The sequence below is a fragment of the Lepisosteus platostomus genome, chromosome 23 (genome assembly GCF_059453375.1).
Source record: "Lepisosteus platostomus isolate fLepPlt1 chromosome 23, fLepPlt1.hap1, whole genome shotgun sequence".
NCBI classification, from domain to species: Eukaryota; Metazoa; Chordata; class Actinopteri; order Semionotiformes; family Lepisosteidae; genus Lepisosteus; species Lepisosteus platostomus.
This window is the reverse complement of record NC_142633.1, coordinates 17,931,249-17,948,161: the sequence shown is the minus strand read 5'-3', so window position 1 is coordinate 17,948,161 and position 16,913 is coordinate 17,931,249. Positions and strand designations below refer to the sequence as shown.

Genomic DNA, 16,913 nt, shown 5'->3' with positions numbered 1-16,913 from the left:
CTCCTTCGCCTCTCACTTTGTTTTAGCTGCAAGGTTTCTCTTGTGTCCATTTCACACTGAAGACAATAACAGCTTTCTCACTGCGGCTTCAATTTATTAAAACTAACAGAGAGGAAAGCTCTTTGGCCCCAGATACTGAGACTCATGTCCTGCGAGCTGAGCTTGTTGAGAATCTGACTGCCAAGGCTCAGCTCGCAGATCCACTCAGGTTTTACAGTGTAATTAGTTATACGCACAGCAGTACACATCAGTCTCTTTAGGTTTTACAGTAAGTCTGACTCCCAGTGCACAGCAGTCTGATCCACTCCAGGTAGAGGGTTTTGTAAAGAACCCACTAGTACTGACTGAATGTTTCTTTTTTTAATAACATTGCATAGACAACTACTGTACAAATTGTTTATGAATCATCAGGCAGGAGCTGTACAAAAGCCATCGAAGATCTGTGCTCCGTGACACTTTGTGAAAGAATCTTCATGGCAAATACAGTACTCCGAAGGGCAAACGCAGTCCTGACCTACTGGCTTGTGTGTGTGTTTTAACTGTTTGTGAAATACACAGTAATATGAAGTAACCCTGAAATCTGAGTTTAAGACATGCGGTCAAAATAACAACTGGAGTGTTTTAGCCACACCCCCTAAGCTAACCACATCTGTGCCCTTCAGCGAATCACAGGCCCTCTCACGGATTAGCACTAACCATGCCCCTGGCCCCGCCCTGCGGCACCGCCCTCAGTTCGACCCCCGGCTGCGCTGGTGTGGACAGGTCTCCCTCCTCAGCAGGTCCCAGAACAGCATGCTCAGCACAGTGTGGGGCCCCAGGCGGACGAAGGCCGGCCCAATGCCCTTGTACAGCCCCAGGGGGCTCTCTGTCCGGCACACCTTCGCCAGGCAGTCCAGGAACCCCCTGTACAGACAGCCCTGCAGGAGAGCAAGGAGCAGAAACAACGTCAGACAGCATCCAGTCCCCAGTCAGCCAGCCCAGCTCCTGGAGGGCTGCAGTCGGCGCCCTCAAACCAGCGTTTTTTACACACTTGGAACAATTTCATTTTGACCGTCTGAGCAGGTGCTTTTTTCAAGGAAGACTCTGTGGTCTCCTAGAGACTCACAGACACCCTCGTGTCTTAGAGACACACAGACTCTGTGGTCTCCTCGAGACTCATAGACACCCTCGTGTCTTAGAGAGCCACAGACTCTGTGGTCTCCTAGAGACGCCCACACTCACCCTTCCCTGTTTGTCCACCGGCTGGTTGTAAAGTCGAGTACTGATGACATCGAAGGGTGTCATGGCAATCGCCACGGAGACGCTGCTGATCATGGCGGCTGTGAGGGCCACCAGCCAGCTGTCTGGACTGTACCACTGCAACAGAGAGAGGCTGTTTCTCAGTCATGCTCCTTATGTTGTATGTAAATGTCTTATGATGTGTCTGTATTGTAAATGTCTATAGATGTGGTGTTAATTGTACATGCTTTGGCAACACTGTCATTCTTCGGTCATGCAATAAAGCTGTTGAATTGAATTGATTTGATTTGGATTTAGAGGGGGAGGACTGTGAGACTCACTCCATTCTGCCCCTGGGTCTGTTTGACCCTGCGGTCAGGGGCAGGGGCAGCCAAACTGGGCTCTTCCAGTTGGTTCCACTGTAGGTCTGTCGCAGCAGTTAAGGCTGAATTCGGTAATTCAAGTACTGGGGGTCCGGTATTGGCAGAGACTGCTGGAGCGCCTCGGTCAGGGTGTCTGCCGGACAGGAACTGGCCTGATCCTGACCCGGACAGACAGCCCTCCTCTTCCCTACCTGCTGCAGGCTGACCCACTCCTTGGCTCCGCTGAAGGTGGCGAGCTGGGCGGCTGACCCCACCATGACCCTGGGCACAGCGCCGCCCACCCCCCGCCACAGGCCCAGCAGGCCCTGGCTGCGGTAGATACTGGCAAACGCGCTGGACACGCCCTGACAGAGAGGCAGAGGAGAGAGGACAGGGGTTTAATACTTCGCTGTGTCCGAGACGAAGGGACAGCTGTCTTACTGACCAGTCATCACTTCCCTGTGATGGACAGGTGGTTAAACTGACCAGTACTAACACCCCTGTGATGGACAGGCTGTCTTACTGACCAGACCTCACACCCCTGTGATGGACAGGCTGTCTTACTGACCAGACCTCACTGCCCTGTGATGGACAGGCTGTATTACTGACCAGTCCTCACTCCCCTGTGATGGACAGGCTGTCTTACTGACCAGACCTCACTGCCCTGTGATGGACAGGCTGTCTTACTGACCAGACCTCACACCCCTGTGATGGACAGGCTGTATTACTGACCAGTCCTCACTCCCCTGTGATGGACAGGCTGTCTTACTGACCAGACCTCACTGCCCTGTGATGGACAGGCTGTCTTACTGACCAGACCTCACACCCCTGTGATGGACAGGCTGTATTACTGACCAGACCTCACTCCCCTGTGATGGACAAGCTGTCTTACTGACCAGTTCTCACACCCCTGTGATGGACAGGCTGTCTTACTGACCAGACCTCACTCCCCTGTGATGGACAAGCTGTCTTACTGACCAGTTCTCACTGCCCTGTGATGGACAGGCTGTCTTACTGACCAGACCTCACTCCCCTGTGATGGACAAGCTGTCTTACTGACCAGTTCTCACTGCCCTGTGATGGACAGGCTGTCTTACTGACCAGACCTCACTCTCTGACACAGAGGGGCCCAGTGCTCTTTCTGCTCTGTTTGTGCAACACTGAGCTGTAAGCAGATTTCCCCATATCATCTGCCTGCTCGTCCTGTGAAGTTCTGCTGGGAGGTGTTGCAGTTTCAAAACAGGAGTGTGAGTGCTGATTGGTCAGCTGACACCCACCCAGGCCCAGTGCAGACTCCTGACTCAGCAGCTCACTGCTCAGCCCTGCCTGAGAGACAAAGAGCTGCCGGGGCTGACTGGGCGCTGGCCTGGAAGACACACACAACAGCAACAGTAACAGCAACAGCAATCCCTCAAAACAAGGGAGGGTGTGTGGAGTTTGTGCAATGCCTCAGGAGCAGTGTGGAGCTGTGGGGGGCTGTGGGGGGCTGTGTGGGGCTGTGTGGGGCTGTGTGGAGCAGTGTGGGGGAGTGTGGGTCTGTGTGGGGCTGTGGGGAGCTGTGTGGGGCTGTGTGCAGTTGTGTGCGGCTGTGTGGGACAGTGTGGAGCAGTGTGGGGCTGTGTGGAGCAGTGTGGGACAGTGTGGGGCCTCCCCTGCTCATTCTGCCCCTCATTTACCCCTCCCCCCTCGTGACCCCTCTCGCTTGGCTCAGATCAATGGTGCTGCTCTGGAAACACCACGCACACCTCAGCCAGGAAAGACACAAATATTTACACTGCACCCAGTCGACCATTTCAGAATCTCATGTTCTGTTGAAATACTTCTCATTCTGAGTCTCTCGTGCCTCGTTCCTTCCATCTGAAATCAGCCTCTTCAAGACCAAGAAGGCACCTGACACAAGTATGAGGCACAAAGTGCATTGACACCCGGAACAGAAGGCACTTCTCTACACAGCGGGTAGCGGGAGTCTGGAACAGGCGGCCCAGGCACGTTCCTGAAGATGATGCACTTGAAGAAGTGGCTGGATGAGGCACTGGGATCATTAGCTGCTGAAGTACTAAAACGCAGGGGGCTATCTGGGCAGACTGGCCAGGTGTGGTTGGCAGCAGCTGTAACTGTGTGTCCTCTGTTCTCTCCACCCCTCTGCGCCTCTCCCTGCCCCTGTGCCCCTGTGCCCCTCTCACCTGGTGGTTGTGCTGGTGGCCCACGGCGACGGCAGCCACAGTCTGGGCCTGGAGCTGCGTCTTCACCTGGAACACAGACAGCGCGCTCCGCGTCAACACCTGCCTGCTGCGCCCTCTCCCCCCCGGGGCTGGGGCACCCAACCCATCGCAGCACCAGGCAGACCCGTGTGCTGGGGGGACCAGTGTGAGTTACCCCAAGAGAGGGAGGCACGAATACTTCAGCACTGTTGATGCACCATGACGCAATGCGCGCACACACACACGCACGCACGCACACACACACACACACACACACACACACACACACACACACACACACAGGCTCACGCTCACGGCGCGCTGTCACTCACCAGGTAGGCGGGGCTGGCCACGAACGCTCCCAGAGCCCCTGCGGTGGCGCCCGTGGCCAGACTGCCCCCTGGGGGCTGGGTAAGGCCCGCGGCCTCCGCGCGGGAGTAGACCCCCAGTCGGACCCCGTTCATCACGCCCTGGTACAGCAGGCCCACCGACAGCCCCTTCTGCAGGCCGGCCAGCCCGTCGGCCCGCACCACCGCCCACAGCGCCTGCAGCACGCCGCGGTACGGCCGCGGGTACGAGCCCCGCGCGCGCAGCTCCCCCTGCAGCTGCAGCCGCGTCTTCGCCACCTCCAGCGGGTTGGTGAACACGCAGGCCCCGCAGCAGGCCGCCGCGCCCAGGGCGAAGTCCAGGGGGCGCCAGAGCGTCAGGGGCGGGGGAGGGGTCTCCTGGGAATACTGCAGCAGCACCCCCATCCTCCTGGACGGCGGGCGCCTACTCCTGCTCCCTGGGGTCCAGTGCTCGCAGCTGCGGGAACAGAGCCTCTCTCCTGTCCGGCCCCCTCCAGTCTGGCCCAGTAATCCCACACAGCCCAGTCCACACCAGTGTAGATTAAGAAGCCCGCGAGAAATCTCTTCCCAGCGGTTCTCCCTGGCTTGTTCTGAACCAGGAAGACAGACAAGAACCTCAATTACTGTTCCTAATGTCAATCATAATTATCAATCATTCCGAGACGGTAACGTCAATTCAGGTTCATCCCAGTTGAGTAAAGTGCCCTGGTTCTGGACCGGTCAGGTTCTAATCCGTGAGCCTGGGGCACAGCGACGGAGTGACGCAGCGACTCTCCTCTTCTTCAAGTTGAGGTTCAGGTGCCAAAACTGCCCCGGTTGGCGTGGCAACGTGTATCAGCTGTGCCTCGGAGCTGGAGCCTGGCACAGGCTGGGTCTCTGTCAGGGACACCGGACTCTGCTCCGAGCCCTGACTCCCGGCACAGCCTCGTCCGCGCAGGCGGGTCACTGGGAGGGAGGAGCTGCCCGCTGGCACCTCGGCCCCAGTCAGTGGGAACATGAGCTCCAGCAGACCTCCCCTGCGACCGAGCCCCGCCTCCACCCCGCCGCTAGCCAATGAGGTTCTCCGCTCCTCACTTACCCCCTTCCCCTCAGCCAATGAGGCTTAGCCCATGCCCCCCTCTCCCCCCCGGAGGAACTAAAGGTTTCTCTGGGTAAAAGGTCAGGAGTAAACAGAGGGAGGGTTGGCGCTGGCTCTCTCAGAGGAAACTGGAAGGGTTACGCCTGGAACGTCAGCAATGTCCACAGAAGATCTGAAACCGGAGCTGTAGCTGCTCTCCTCACCCCTCCTGTTGTTATTATCATGTAACTGTCCCTCCGGCTGGAGTCTCCTTGACAAACACAAACACACACCGTCACACAAACACTTCTTCACAACCCTGCTCATCTCTGGCTTCTACAGCCATCCGGCTCCTGCCCAGAGGAATCGGTCCCTCTGCGCACAAAACACACAGAGACACACACAGACTACACACACACTCATACTGCATCTACACAGACTACACACACACTCATACTGCATCTACACAGACACACACACACTCATACTGCATCCACACAGACTACACACACACTCATACTGCATCTACACAGACACACACACACTCATACTGCATCTACACAGAAATACACACACTCGTACTGCATCTACACAGACTACACACACACTCATACTGCATCTACACAGAAATACACACACTGACTACACACACACTCATACTGCATCTACACAGACACACACACACTCATACTGCATCTACACAGAAATACACACACTCATACTGTATCTACACAGACTACACACACACTCATACTGTATCTACACAGAAATACACACACTCGTACTGCATCTACACAGACTACACACACACTCATACTGCATCCACACAGACACACACACACAGAAACACACACCGCTGAGCTGTAAGGCAGCAGCATGACTATTATAAATATATAGAATTCATTTTAAAATATAAATATTTTGTTAATATTTAAGTATATATTCATGGTAAAAGACTGAGATGATGAAAAGATGAATCGATCTTTTTTCAGGTGTTAGACGTGCCTTTGCCAGCCCAACACGGGCTCCTGCGCCACCCAGTGGACAGCCGAGGTCAGTACAGCGGCTTTCACACGGGGGCGCTATTCTCCTGGGTAACAAGAGCTGAACAGGGATCCTGCAGCTTGGGTGTTGCTCCAAACCGAGTAGTTGAATAATCAATTAAAATATTTTCTCAAATGGAAATATCTATAGGGTTTTTTCCTTATGATCTTTCACTGATTAAGTTTTTTTATCGATATAGGTACCTGTAAGATACCCAGACCATGAGACAAAAGGAAATTAAAAGGTTCAGCTAACCAGGGATAGGAAGACCTTTACACAGAGGGCGGCGGGTGTCTGGATCAGACGTCCTGGCTGCAGTGCTGGAGCAGTTTCAGGGTGACCTTTCCAGGGTGAGACGGCCAGCTGGGACCCCTGGGCAGTCAAATTGGAGGAATGGTGGGAGCCGAGGGTTGATGGGACACCGCCGAGCTGCGACCCTTGTTGCTGTCGGGGCGCAGGCGCCTGGCAGACACGAGTCCAGCTGGCGGCTCCAGCTGTGGGCAGTGTGGGCGTAGAGCACACCAGCCACCCGCCTGCAAGACTGGACTCCTGCGGATCGGCCGCTCACTGCTGCTGGGGTGCGACTTACCCACCTCGTCCCGAAACCACGCACACCGGGCGACGGGCTCCCTTACAGCAGCAACGCCAGACTGGAACTGGTGAACAGACCAATATCACCAGGGCAGTGTAATAAAACAACAGCTCACTTGTTAATTAAAAAGATACTTTTAATGAAAAAAAAAAACATTAACAACCAACCAAGGATGATATGAATACGGCCCGGCCAACAACACTTCTGACCAGTAACACTTAAAAACTGCCCAAGTCACAAACTGCACTTCACTCCCATTAACAGGGCAGACAGCTGAATGTACGTGGACTGGGGACAAGGGGAGAGGAAGAGGCAGGGACAGGGGACAGGGGACAGGGGGAGAGGAAGAGGCAGGGACAAGGGGAGAGGAAGGGCAGGGACAGGTAACAGGGGGAGGGGACAAGGGGACAGATACAGGTGGAGATAAATCATTTTTCAGGACATTCAGGCACCATCATCTATGAATCCCAAAGCAGTGATGCCAAGTGAGCAGAGAGACCCAAATACAAATCTGTTAACACAGGGACCCTTCTATGCTTGGAGAGGCAGGGCCATCCCTGACACTCCTGGCACAGAGAGGGACTGCAGCACGACTGCCTGTCCCGAGTGGACAGGGCGGACTGGGCTGGGGTTTCCGAGTCGGCCTGGTGTGTCGGCACCGTCCCGAACCCTTACGCAGATACAGCAGCGGAGAGAGAGCGCGCCGATCAGAGCGCCGGGCACAGGCTGGCCCCTGGCAGGTTCCGTGCACCCAGGTGCCCAGGGCCCGCGCTGCTGCAGGGCAGGCTGGGGGGGTGCCACAGCAACGGGGAACCCCCCCCTCCCCCTTACCACAGGAGAGACCGCGGCAGAAGAGCATGTAGAAATCAACAAGAAAAAAACAGGCTTCAAAACCACAAAGTGTTAAATGAGGGTACAGGCTCAGGCAACTAAAAACTAAGACTTGATACTGTCACAACAAGCAGCTGAAACACCTGACCTCCCCTGGGGAGCAGATGTTCACAGCCACCTCAGCACCTCCTCCAACCAGCAACAGCAGGAGCTCAGGGATATGAGCGCAGGACAGAAAACAAGAGGCACTTTACACAGAGAGCTGTGGGAGTCTTGAACCAGCTCCCTAAACGGGTCTCTGGAGCCGATTCTGTGGAGCCCTTTACAGATCAGGCTGACGGGACTCTTGGGTCATTGAGCTTCTTGCAGCCAGACGAACAGGAGGGGTCACAAGGCCCCCTCCCCTCCTGAACTGCTGCTGTCCTAACAGGCTTCCTGACCGACACACTAGGCAAGTGTTCAGGCAGCTTCGCATAACAGGCTACGCAGACAGAGGATCGTTAAGGATTCACCCCTCGTTAAAGTCTTTAATTAACAGACTGACATTCTTCAGTCTGCAGGCATTAACCAAAAACAAGCAAAATTTATTACAGATTTATTTCACTGTTTATTAACTGAGCATTACACAATGCCATATGTGATCAATTGCCCTAGCCACCAACCCAAAACAGAAGGCACGTCTTTACACTAAGAGCAGTAGGAGTCTGGAACAAGCTGCCCAGATACTCTTAAAGTTTGCACCCAGGGGACCCATCAAGAAGCAGGTACATCAGGTCCTGGGATCGCTCAGCCTAACTGGCACAGGGAGCGAGGTGATCCGACAGGCCCCTGCTGGCCATAGCCTCTGATGCTCCACTTTGTCCCAGCATGCCCCTGGGAGCCTGTGTACAGAAGTCGGGCATGTGCTGTTAGTCTCATTGGACAGTTCCCAGCCTTCACTGGCCTCGCCAGCCCCCACCATCACTTAACACAGCTACTTGTGTCTAACACGCTGTCCCCAGTGGACCTGGCTCGCCCACGCCACAGCGACACTGCTTGAAATCACACTTGATCAGAACGGTGACCGTGGTTTTAATCCTTCATGAGTTTTTATTTATGTAATCTTGGTCACATCACCAGCTGAAACACAAGGCAGCAAAGATACCCCCAGGAAACAGGATCACTTGGAGACGCCTCAGGATCTCCCCTCCTCCCACTGCACCCCCATACTGCAACAGAGGGGTGTCTGCCCTCCCATCACACTCCCAGAAACCTCCAGGTCACATCGCCATTTCATCTTCTTCACTTCCGTGTTGCAAACCATACCAACCTCCCCTCCTCGCTCCAGAACACCCCTCCCACTTCTCCACCTGACACTCCCTCAGAGCCCAGACTTGGGCCCATAAAGACACACTCATGCGCGCGCGCACACACGCACACACACACGCACGCGCGGTCAAACCTTCATTGTAAACAGAGAGAGAACAATTACCCCCCCCCCCACCCATCCCAGAACTCAGCCCCCGCCCCTCCTGCCGGTCTGCAGAGGGACAGAGCAGATGCCCACCGCCATGAGACCCCACCTGCCGCCACAGGGAGAGGGAGGGTGATCCCCCCACCTCCCCCAACCCCCACACCGGGGCGCAGGGCGATGGCGGAGAGGGGCACAGCAGCTAGGAGCTGGACTCTGTCCGGTCTGCCCCCACACAGGGCTCCCTTTATTGTACAAGGCAGCAGGAGGAAGAGGAAGGAGGAGTGGTGCACGTAAACAAGCGGAGAGAAAGTGGGGGTCAGCGACTGCTCCCCCTCCAACACCCCCAAACGCTCGCTGGGGGCAAGTCGGTCAGTCCGTCTCTCTCCGGCTGTATTATCTCTTGGCGCGCACGAAATACAAGGCGTTGGTTTTGGGGTAATACTTCACGTTCTGCTTCTTGTCCATCAGCCCCCCAAAAATGATCAGCTCCCCCCTGCCCTGGACGACCGTGTGAAGGCTGGTCTCAGGGGGCCCCACCACCGAGCTGCTCCCACCCCCGAAAACCTTCCAGGCCACCATCCCGCTCTCCTTGGCCCGGGAAATGTCCAGGACGTACATCTGCATGGGCTTGCAGTTGAGGCTCTGGTACAGCGGCTTGCCCACGTTGAGCGACTGGGGGGGGTGGTGGCCCAGCCGCCGCGCGATTGGAGGGATGGAGTGTCCGTCGACCGCGGCCGGGGGCGGGGCAGGAGGGGGCGGGCTGGAGGCCGTGGCCACGCCCCCATGCGGAGAGGAAGAGGAAGAGGAAGGAGCCGTGGAGAGGGCCTTGACGGCCTCCAGGCCCCTCCGCAGCGCGCCGGGGGACACCGCGCCCGGGGGCGTCCGCGCCGCGCTCTGGGGCGGCGGCGTGTGCAGCCCGTTGGTCTGCTCGGGGGTGGGGCACTCTGGGAGCGCCGGCTTGGGATCCCAGCCGTAGTCCAGCGCCCGCGGGTGGGCGTCGGTGCCAGTCCTGCTCCGAAACTCGTATCCCTCCACCGCGCTGGGAGTCCCCGGCGAGCCGGCCTGCGCCGGGCTGCCGCCGGCCGAGGAGCAGGAGCCGTTGAGGGCGGGGGGGCTGTCTGCGCCGCGGGAGGGGGAGGGGCTGCCCTCCCGCCCGCCCCCGGCCCCGCCCTGCCTCTGCGCGCGCGGCCGAAGCGTGCCCCAGCGGCCGTTGACGCAGGGCGCCTCCTCGCCCAGCCCTCGCACCGGGGACTGGGGCCGCAGCTCGCGCTGCTCGGGTGCCAGCGAGGGGGGCGTGGCGCTGATGGGAGAGGGCCGCGAGTTCAGGCTGGGGCTGAGCGGGGCGCGGCCGCTGGGGGCCTGGCTGAACACCACCACACACTGGCCCACCTGGAGACAGAGCAGGACGGGGGGTTACTCGCAATCGAACACGGTCCGGCGGCGTTTGACACTACAGCGCCGGGCGGGGCGCGACGGGTCATACCCGGCAGGCAGGGTGGCACCAGAGCTCCGGGGCGCCGTGCTCCTCGTTCTCCACCCGCAGCTGCTGCCACGACCAGGGGGAGGCGCCCATGTGCAGCAGCCAGGCATCCTTCAGCAGCTGGGAAAGACGGACAGAGGCAGCGGGGTCAGAGGGCGCTGGACAGGGACACTCGCGGTTGGCGCGGGGGCGGACGGGCCGCTCGGCACTCACCGCGTTGGGGCCGCCGCAGCCTCCCAGGATCAGCAGGGTCTCGTCATCCATCACGATCTGAGACAAGGAACAAGACAGTTGGACTAGAGGTGCTGCCGAGAAAAACAGGGCCGAGCAGGACGGGCTTCACTGCATCCCGACAAACACTGATGTCCTTGGCGACCGCAGAGCAACGTTTGAAATGTCACAGCTCATCGATGGGGACTAACAGAGCTTTAAAAGGGAGCTGCAGCGCCTCCTTGCATCACTGTTACACAGTTACAGGGTTACAGAGCAGCCTTTGTAAAGCCAGGAGATGGCCAGGGATACAAAGAGCCCGATTCCTGCGAGTTCCAGTTAAAGTAGCGATCTGTGAAGGGGTCCGCTCACCTGGGACTGACCCCCCCGCGGGTGAGGGGCGGGACCCGCCACGGCCGGCTTGGACCAGGACCACTGCTCCAGGTCCAGCACCCAGACCTCGTTGCTCCTGCGAGACACAGAGAGGCGACGCTGACACCTCGTGTGCACGACGAGTCAGCGACAGGCCCGGGGCTGCAGTCCAGATCAAACAGGGGGAGCAGCGCCGGGGGGGAGTCGGGGTTGAGGGTTACTCACATCTGCCGGGACCCCAGCGACCCCCCAAACACCACCATTCTGCTCCCGATCACGGAGGACGAGTGGCCGGCCATGGGGGGCGGGCCGTGAGTTGTCACGATGCAGTTCCACCTGCAGAGGGAGCAGGAGAGCAAGGGGGAGGAGTGAGGGGAGCAGCAGGGGTGGAGAAAGAGCGAAGCCTCTCAGATGTGACGGTCTGCTACTGAGTTTTCTCTTTCAAGCAACTCGACATCATCTTCCCCTCCATCTCTCCTCCAGTCTTGACACCCGACCCACTACACCCCTGCAGCCACCACACCCCCCCACTGACACCCTCACAACACCCCCAAACCCCTCCTCCTCTCCCCCGTCGCCGCGGAGGGCAGCCCCTCCCGCCTCTCACCAGTTCTTGGAGGGGGAGTACGTGTGAATCTCATCGAAGAACCTCTCGGGCTGGTGCAGGGGGTACGGGCTGGGCCGGGTCCAGCCCCCGAACAGAACCAGCAGGTCCCGGTACACCACCAGAGTGGCCCCAGCCTTCGGGGAGGGGTAGGAACCTGAGTGAAGGGAGGGCAGGGGTCAGCACCGGGGCAGCTGTCAGCGGAGAGAGGACCGGCCCGAGCGGCCAGCCGTGCCCAGCAGTGTGCCCACCTGACGCCAGTGGCCGGATCCACTCCTTGCTGTTGAGGTCAAGTCTCCAGAGGTCGTTGAAGGCGGCGTTGCAGCTGCTCTGAGTGCAGCCCCCAAACACGTACATGGACTGGTTGCTGTCATAGTAACACGCACCTGGAACACGCGACACATATCACACACATTCACATATCACAGATACTACCAGGCATGGCCATCAGACCCCCAGTGCACAGCAGCCTGATCCACTCCAGGCTTCACAGCAGCCTGATCCACTTACAGGCACAGCAGAAAAATTAAGTCCATGCAAATTTAGTCAAAACAAAGCAGAAAGTATTTCACATCCAGCAAGAGGTACAGCTCTCATACAGCCCTGGAGCTGGATCACTGCGCTGTGCACTGGGGCTCCGTCAGGAGATGGGGGGGACTGTGGACACACGGCCCCCAGCGCGAGGAGACAGACAGACACACGGCCCCCCGGCGCGAGGAGACAGACGGACAGACAGACAGACAGACACACGGCCCCCCGGCGCGAGGAGACAGACGGACACACGGCCCCCCGGCGCGAGGAGACAGAGGGACAGACAGAGGGAGAGGACGTGCAGGTGGGACCAGCGACAGGGGACCGTACTGTGAGAGAAGCGCTGTGTGATGGGAGTCCCGGGGTAGGGGTAGGTGCGGCTCTCCCACTGAATGTTGCCCTCCTGTACTGCCCTCAGGAAGCCGTGGTAGCACTGGTGGGCCACACCTGGGGAGAGCGGGAGAGAGACGGGTTCAGGCGCGGACCCGGACCCGGACCCGACCCGGTGGAGCGCCCGGCCCGCGCCGCCTCACCCTTGATGAGCCGGTACCACTGCTTGCAGACCAGCGCGGCCGTCTTGTGCTCCTGGTAGGGGGACAGGAAGGACAGGATGTACTCCAGCACCTCCTCGGGCAGCTCGCCCATGGCCTGCTCCGCCCGGGGGGGGCCCTCGCCCTCCGGCTCCGGCGCTCCCCCGCCCCGGGCTGGCTCCCCGTCCTGCTCCATGCGGCCCTCTGCCGGCCCCCCCGCGGCCCCCGCAGCCCCGCCCGCCGCCTCCTCCGTGTCCATGGCAACGAAGCCATCGTCCTCGCTGTCGGACGAGCAAGCCATGGCTGCTGCCGGAGAGAGAGAGAGAGAGAAGGGGGGTCAGCCCCGAGCCACGAGGAGCAGAGCAGATCCTGGGAAAAGGGGAGGCAGAAAGGAGAGAGAGGGGGGCCGCAGGGGGGGAAGGAGGGAAGGACGAAGGGCTGCTCTCACCCTGGCGCCACGACTCAGCCCTGCCCCAGCAGCCCACGGCACTCCTCCAAAACATGGGCACAGCGACCGAAGCCCCCCGGTTCCCGAAATAAGCTCGCTCTCAACAATGACGCCCGCCAGACAGGATAGACCGCCTCTATCTCCTCAGCCTCTGGGAGCTTCCCGACGCTGCCGATCGGAACAGCGGGACGCCCTACACTGCCTGCCTGGAGCTGCACAGTCATCACTGCTGCTCAAAGTGCTGATGCCAGCTGACCAGCAGGCCGCAGGGCAGGGCTCGCGTTTCTGCAGCGCCAGGGAGCCAGAGGGCAGCGCGGGAGACTCGGGCTTGGCGCTCCGGGGCCCTGCAGACGAGAGGCTCCTGTGCGCCCGAGTGCCCCCCGAGCTGCACTCGCAAGGCAGACCCCCGGTCATCTCACCGCCCAGCCCTGAAGGAAAAGCTTTTGATCTGCAGCCCAGACGTCAGCAGGAGTGAAGGTGCCAGGACCCGTGACGCATGTTTAAAACCAGTCCAGGAGAGCAGATCACAGCCGCACACACACACACACTGAGCCAGATCAATGACAGCCTGGGCTCGAGCCAGGAGAAACCCGACTCCCTGGGCCTGCCAGGCAGCTCCGCCGGGCCCCAGGCCTCCCCAGGCCAGCGCACATTGAGCCCCCCCTCCTCGCGCCACTGCAGCGAGGTGCGAGCTCTTCAAAGCCCTCTCAGGCACCCGGACCTGCTCACACCTCCTGGGCCCTGTCAACACCCCCTCCCCACGCACTGCTGGGGTACCAGCTCTCCGGTCACACCAGCGGGGGTGGGTGGGTGGGTGTGTGTGTGTGTGTGTGTGTGTGTGTGTGTGTGTGTACGTGTGTACACGCAGCCACAGCCACACTTGTGAGGAACAGATTATCACAAAGACCAGTATAACAGGTGTGCTCTGCGGGTGGGAGGGGTGTTCAAACCTAGAAGTGCGCAACTGTCTGGTTCTGATCCGTTTCGCTCTGCACAAACGACAGTAAGTAAACCAGCAGAGCGCCGATGGAAGAGCTCGGGAAGACACAGTGGAAACATGTCAGCTCACACAGACTCGGTCTCGGTTCACGGCCATCGGTATGTAAAGCAAAACCGGCTGACCGAACTTCAGACTCCAGGGGCCACAGAGAAACCCTTTATCACTCACACGCTGAGCCAAGGCCATGTGCTAATTAAAGATGACGGAATGTGATGATGACTCTCCAGCGATCACCCTGCTGGCCTGGCACGGCTCATCCAGCAGGCTCATCCAGCTCGGCTTCTCCTGAAGCTTTACTGGTTTCCATTGCAAACTGTACAACAAAAGTGCTGACTTGACATTTCAGGCCACCTTCATAGGTACAAAATGCAGCACTTAAAAATGTAATGACTTAAAAGTAAAAAGTATCTGAAACAGGCAAATTTGCGTTTATATAGTCCCAGTACAGCAGACCAGTCCTGTTACAATAGGGGCTACAGTCCCAGTACAGCAGACCAGTCCTGTTCCAATAGGAGTTACAGTCCCAGTACAGCAGACTAGTCCTGTTCCAATAGGGGCTACAGTTCCAGTACAGCAGACCAGTCCCGTTCCAATAGGGGCTACAGTCCCAGTACAACAGACCAGTCCCATTCCAATAGGAGCTACAGTCCCAGTACAGCAGACCAGTCCCGTTCCAATAGGAGTTACAGTCCCAGTACAGCAGACTAGTCCCGTTCCAATAGGGGCTACAGTCCCAGTACAACAGACCAGTCCCGTTCCAATAGGAGCTACAGTCCCAGTACAGCAGACCAGTCCCGTTCCAATAGGAGCTACAGTCCCAGTACAGCAGACCAGTCCCGTTCCAATAGGGGCTACAGTCCCAGTACAGCAGACCAGTCCCGTTCCAATAGGGGCTACAGTTCCAGTACAGCAGACCAGTCCTGTTCCAATAGGGGCTACAGTTCCAGTACAGCAGACCAGTCCTGTTCCAATAGGGGCTAGAGTCCCTGTGCAGTGTACTTTGTGAACAGCAACTCGCAGGGGTGATAAGCGTTGTTACAATGAGGGCAACTCTGTACAAATCAGACTCCATTCTCACAGCAATCTGATCTACTTCAGGCATTGTCTCAAAACTACAATGTCAATTAGAAAACAAACTGCATTTCCTACATACAGCCTCCAGCTCAGTTTTATCCACTAGGTGCCACAGCAGTTCTTCACTTGCCCCCAGAGCGCTCAGCCACCGTCTACCCTAGGGGCAGCCCCAGATCCAGAGAGACGGGTACTCATGGACCCTGTCTGCCTGTGTCTCAGTGCTGGTGGAGGCAATATCAGAGTGTCACTAGCTGTGTGCTCGCACAGGCATCAGAGCCCCACGGGCAGAGCTCCTGCCCCACACCCCCTCGGGCAGTAAACACCGACCCCGCTAACTCGCCGGCTTCCTGGCCTCCAGGAACAGAGCCGCACACTGGACCCCAGGGAACGTCCGCCGAGGCAGTCAGAGGGAGCTGGACCGGACAGAGGCAGGACAGGACCGACCTGCGCGCCTCGGGGAGCTGAAATGCGTTTATACCAGAAGCAAACGCCCTCATTGTACCACCTGTCTGGTGGGAAGGAGCATCTACTTATCACACCAGGAACAAAAACAACTCATCTGAGAGGAAGAGAAAGCTAGCAGCTACGTCCACCACAGCAGCTCTGGAGGATGAGGATGTGGACCGTGAAGCGCAGCGAAGTCGACTCGCCGTTTGCCATTGTTCACCCGGGAGACAGCTCGCACCCCGAACACCCCAGATTACTGTCGGCGGACGATGGAAATGATTATGATGATGATGATGATGATGCAGTACGCGGTCGACAACGACCAAGGCCGTCAGTGAGCGGGGTCTCCGGGGGGCTCAGCAGCCGGGCCGGCCGCGGCGGTACCGGACTGGCGGGGCTGAGGAGGGGTCCTGGCGCAACACCCAATCCTGCTTACCTCCTCTCCGGGCCGCGGCTCCCCGGTGTGGCTCAGCCTCTCCCTCCGCCGGCTGCTCGGCGAGTCTCCTCCCAGCTCCCAGGCGCTCCGGACCGGGGGCTCCTGAGGTCCCTCTCTCGGCTCCCCCGAAGAGCCTGCGAGGGCAGCGAGCGCTCCTGACGCCGGTTTGCCGGAGGCGGTGACTGGGCTGCGGTGTGTGTGGTCGCTGGCGTGCCTTTATTGTATCCCTTCCTTTCTCTCCGGTGTCTTTCTCGCTCCCTCAGTGCCCGCAGCAGCTCTCCAGACTCCACTCCGCCGCCATCTTCCTCCTCAGCAGCATCACCGTTCCGCGCGCCCCAACCGGGAGACGCGCACGCCTCGCTCACGGCCGCGCCGGGGGCGAGCTCGTACAAGGGATGTGAACGCGCCCGGGTGCGTCGCTTTCTGTCTTCCCTCCAGCAGAGACCTGAGCCGACAGGCGCTGCGCTGTGTGATGGCGTAAGGGTTTGCTATTGTTTAACGTCAGCCACAGCTAATTTAAATATACAATTTAGAGAAAAAAACATTTGCAGTGACCTGTGTTGTGTGTTTACAGTTACAGTGTTACAATGACGAATGACACGACATCTTAAAAGCAGTTTCCCCACAACCTGATATTCATTTTGAAAAGGAATACCTCACTGAAGTAAATAACACT

The 16,913-nt window shown here is 58.4% G+C and overlaps 2 protein-coding genes across 4 annotated transcripts; both read right to left on the bottom strand.

Moving 5' to 3' along the window:
• Positions 1-345: 345 nt before the first annotated feature.
• slc25a34 (solute carrier family 25 member 34) lies at positions 346-5,129 on the bottom strand. Its single transcript, XM_088617160.1, has 5 exons — positions 4,114-5,129; positions 3,764-3,829; positions 1,793-1,945; positions 1,222-1,356; positions 346-917 (listed from the first exon to the last, which is right to left on the bottom strand). The coding sequence occupies exons 1-5, from the start codon at positions 4,531-4,533 to the stop codon at positions 729-731; spliced, it is 963 nt and encodes a 320-aa protein (XP_088473286.1). The 5' UTR covers positions 4,534-5,129; the 3' UTR covers positions 346-728.
• Positions 5,130-6,936: 1,807 nt separating this feature from the next.
• fbxo42 (F-box protein 42) lies at positions 6,937-16,373 on the bottom strand. 3 transcript variants are annotated; one of them, XM_088617137.1, is made up of 10 exons: positions 16,238-16,373; positions 12,836-13,138; positions 12,633-12,749; positions 12,023-12,157; positions 11,775-11,928; positions 11,393-11,503; positions 11,168-11,264; positions 10,799-10,855; positions 10,589-10,705; positions 6,937-10,494 (listed from the first exon to the last, which is right to left on the bottom strand). In XM_088617137.1, the coding sequence occupies exons 2-10, from the start codon at positions 13,131-13,133 to the stop codon at positions 9,499-9,501; spliced, it is 2,082 nt and encodes a 693-aa protein (XP_088473263.1). In that variant the 5' UTR covers positions 13,134-13,138; positions 16,238-16,373; the 3' UTR covers positions 6,937-9,498. The 3 variants fall into 3 exon arrangements, with proteins under 3 accessions (XP_088473263.1, XP_088473264.1, XP_088473265.1); XM_088617138.1 differs by having other exon boundaries at positions 12,836-13,135; positions 16,238-16,368; XM_088617139.1 differs by lacking the exon at positions 16,238-16,373 and adding an exon at positions 13,281-14,011.
• Positions 16,374-16,913: the final 540 nt, after the last annotated feature.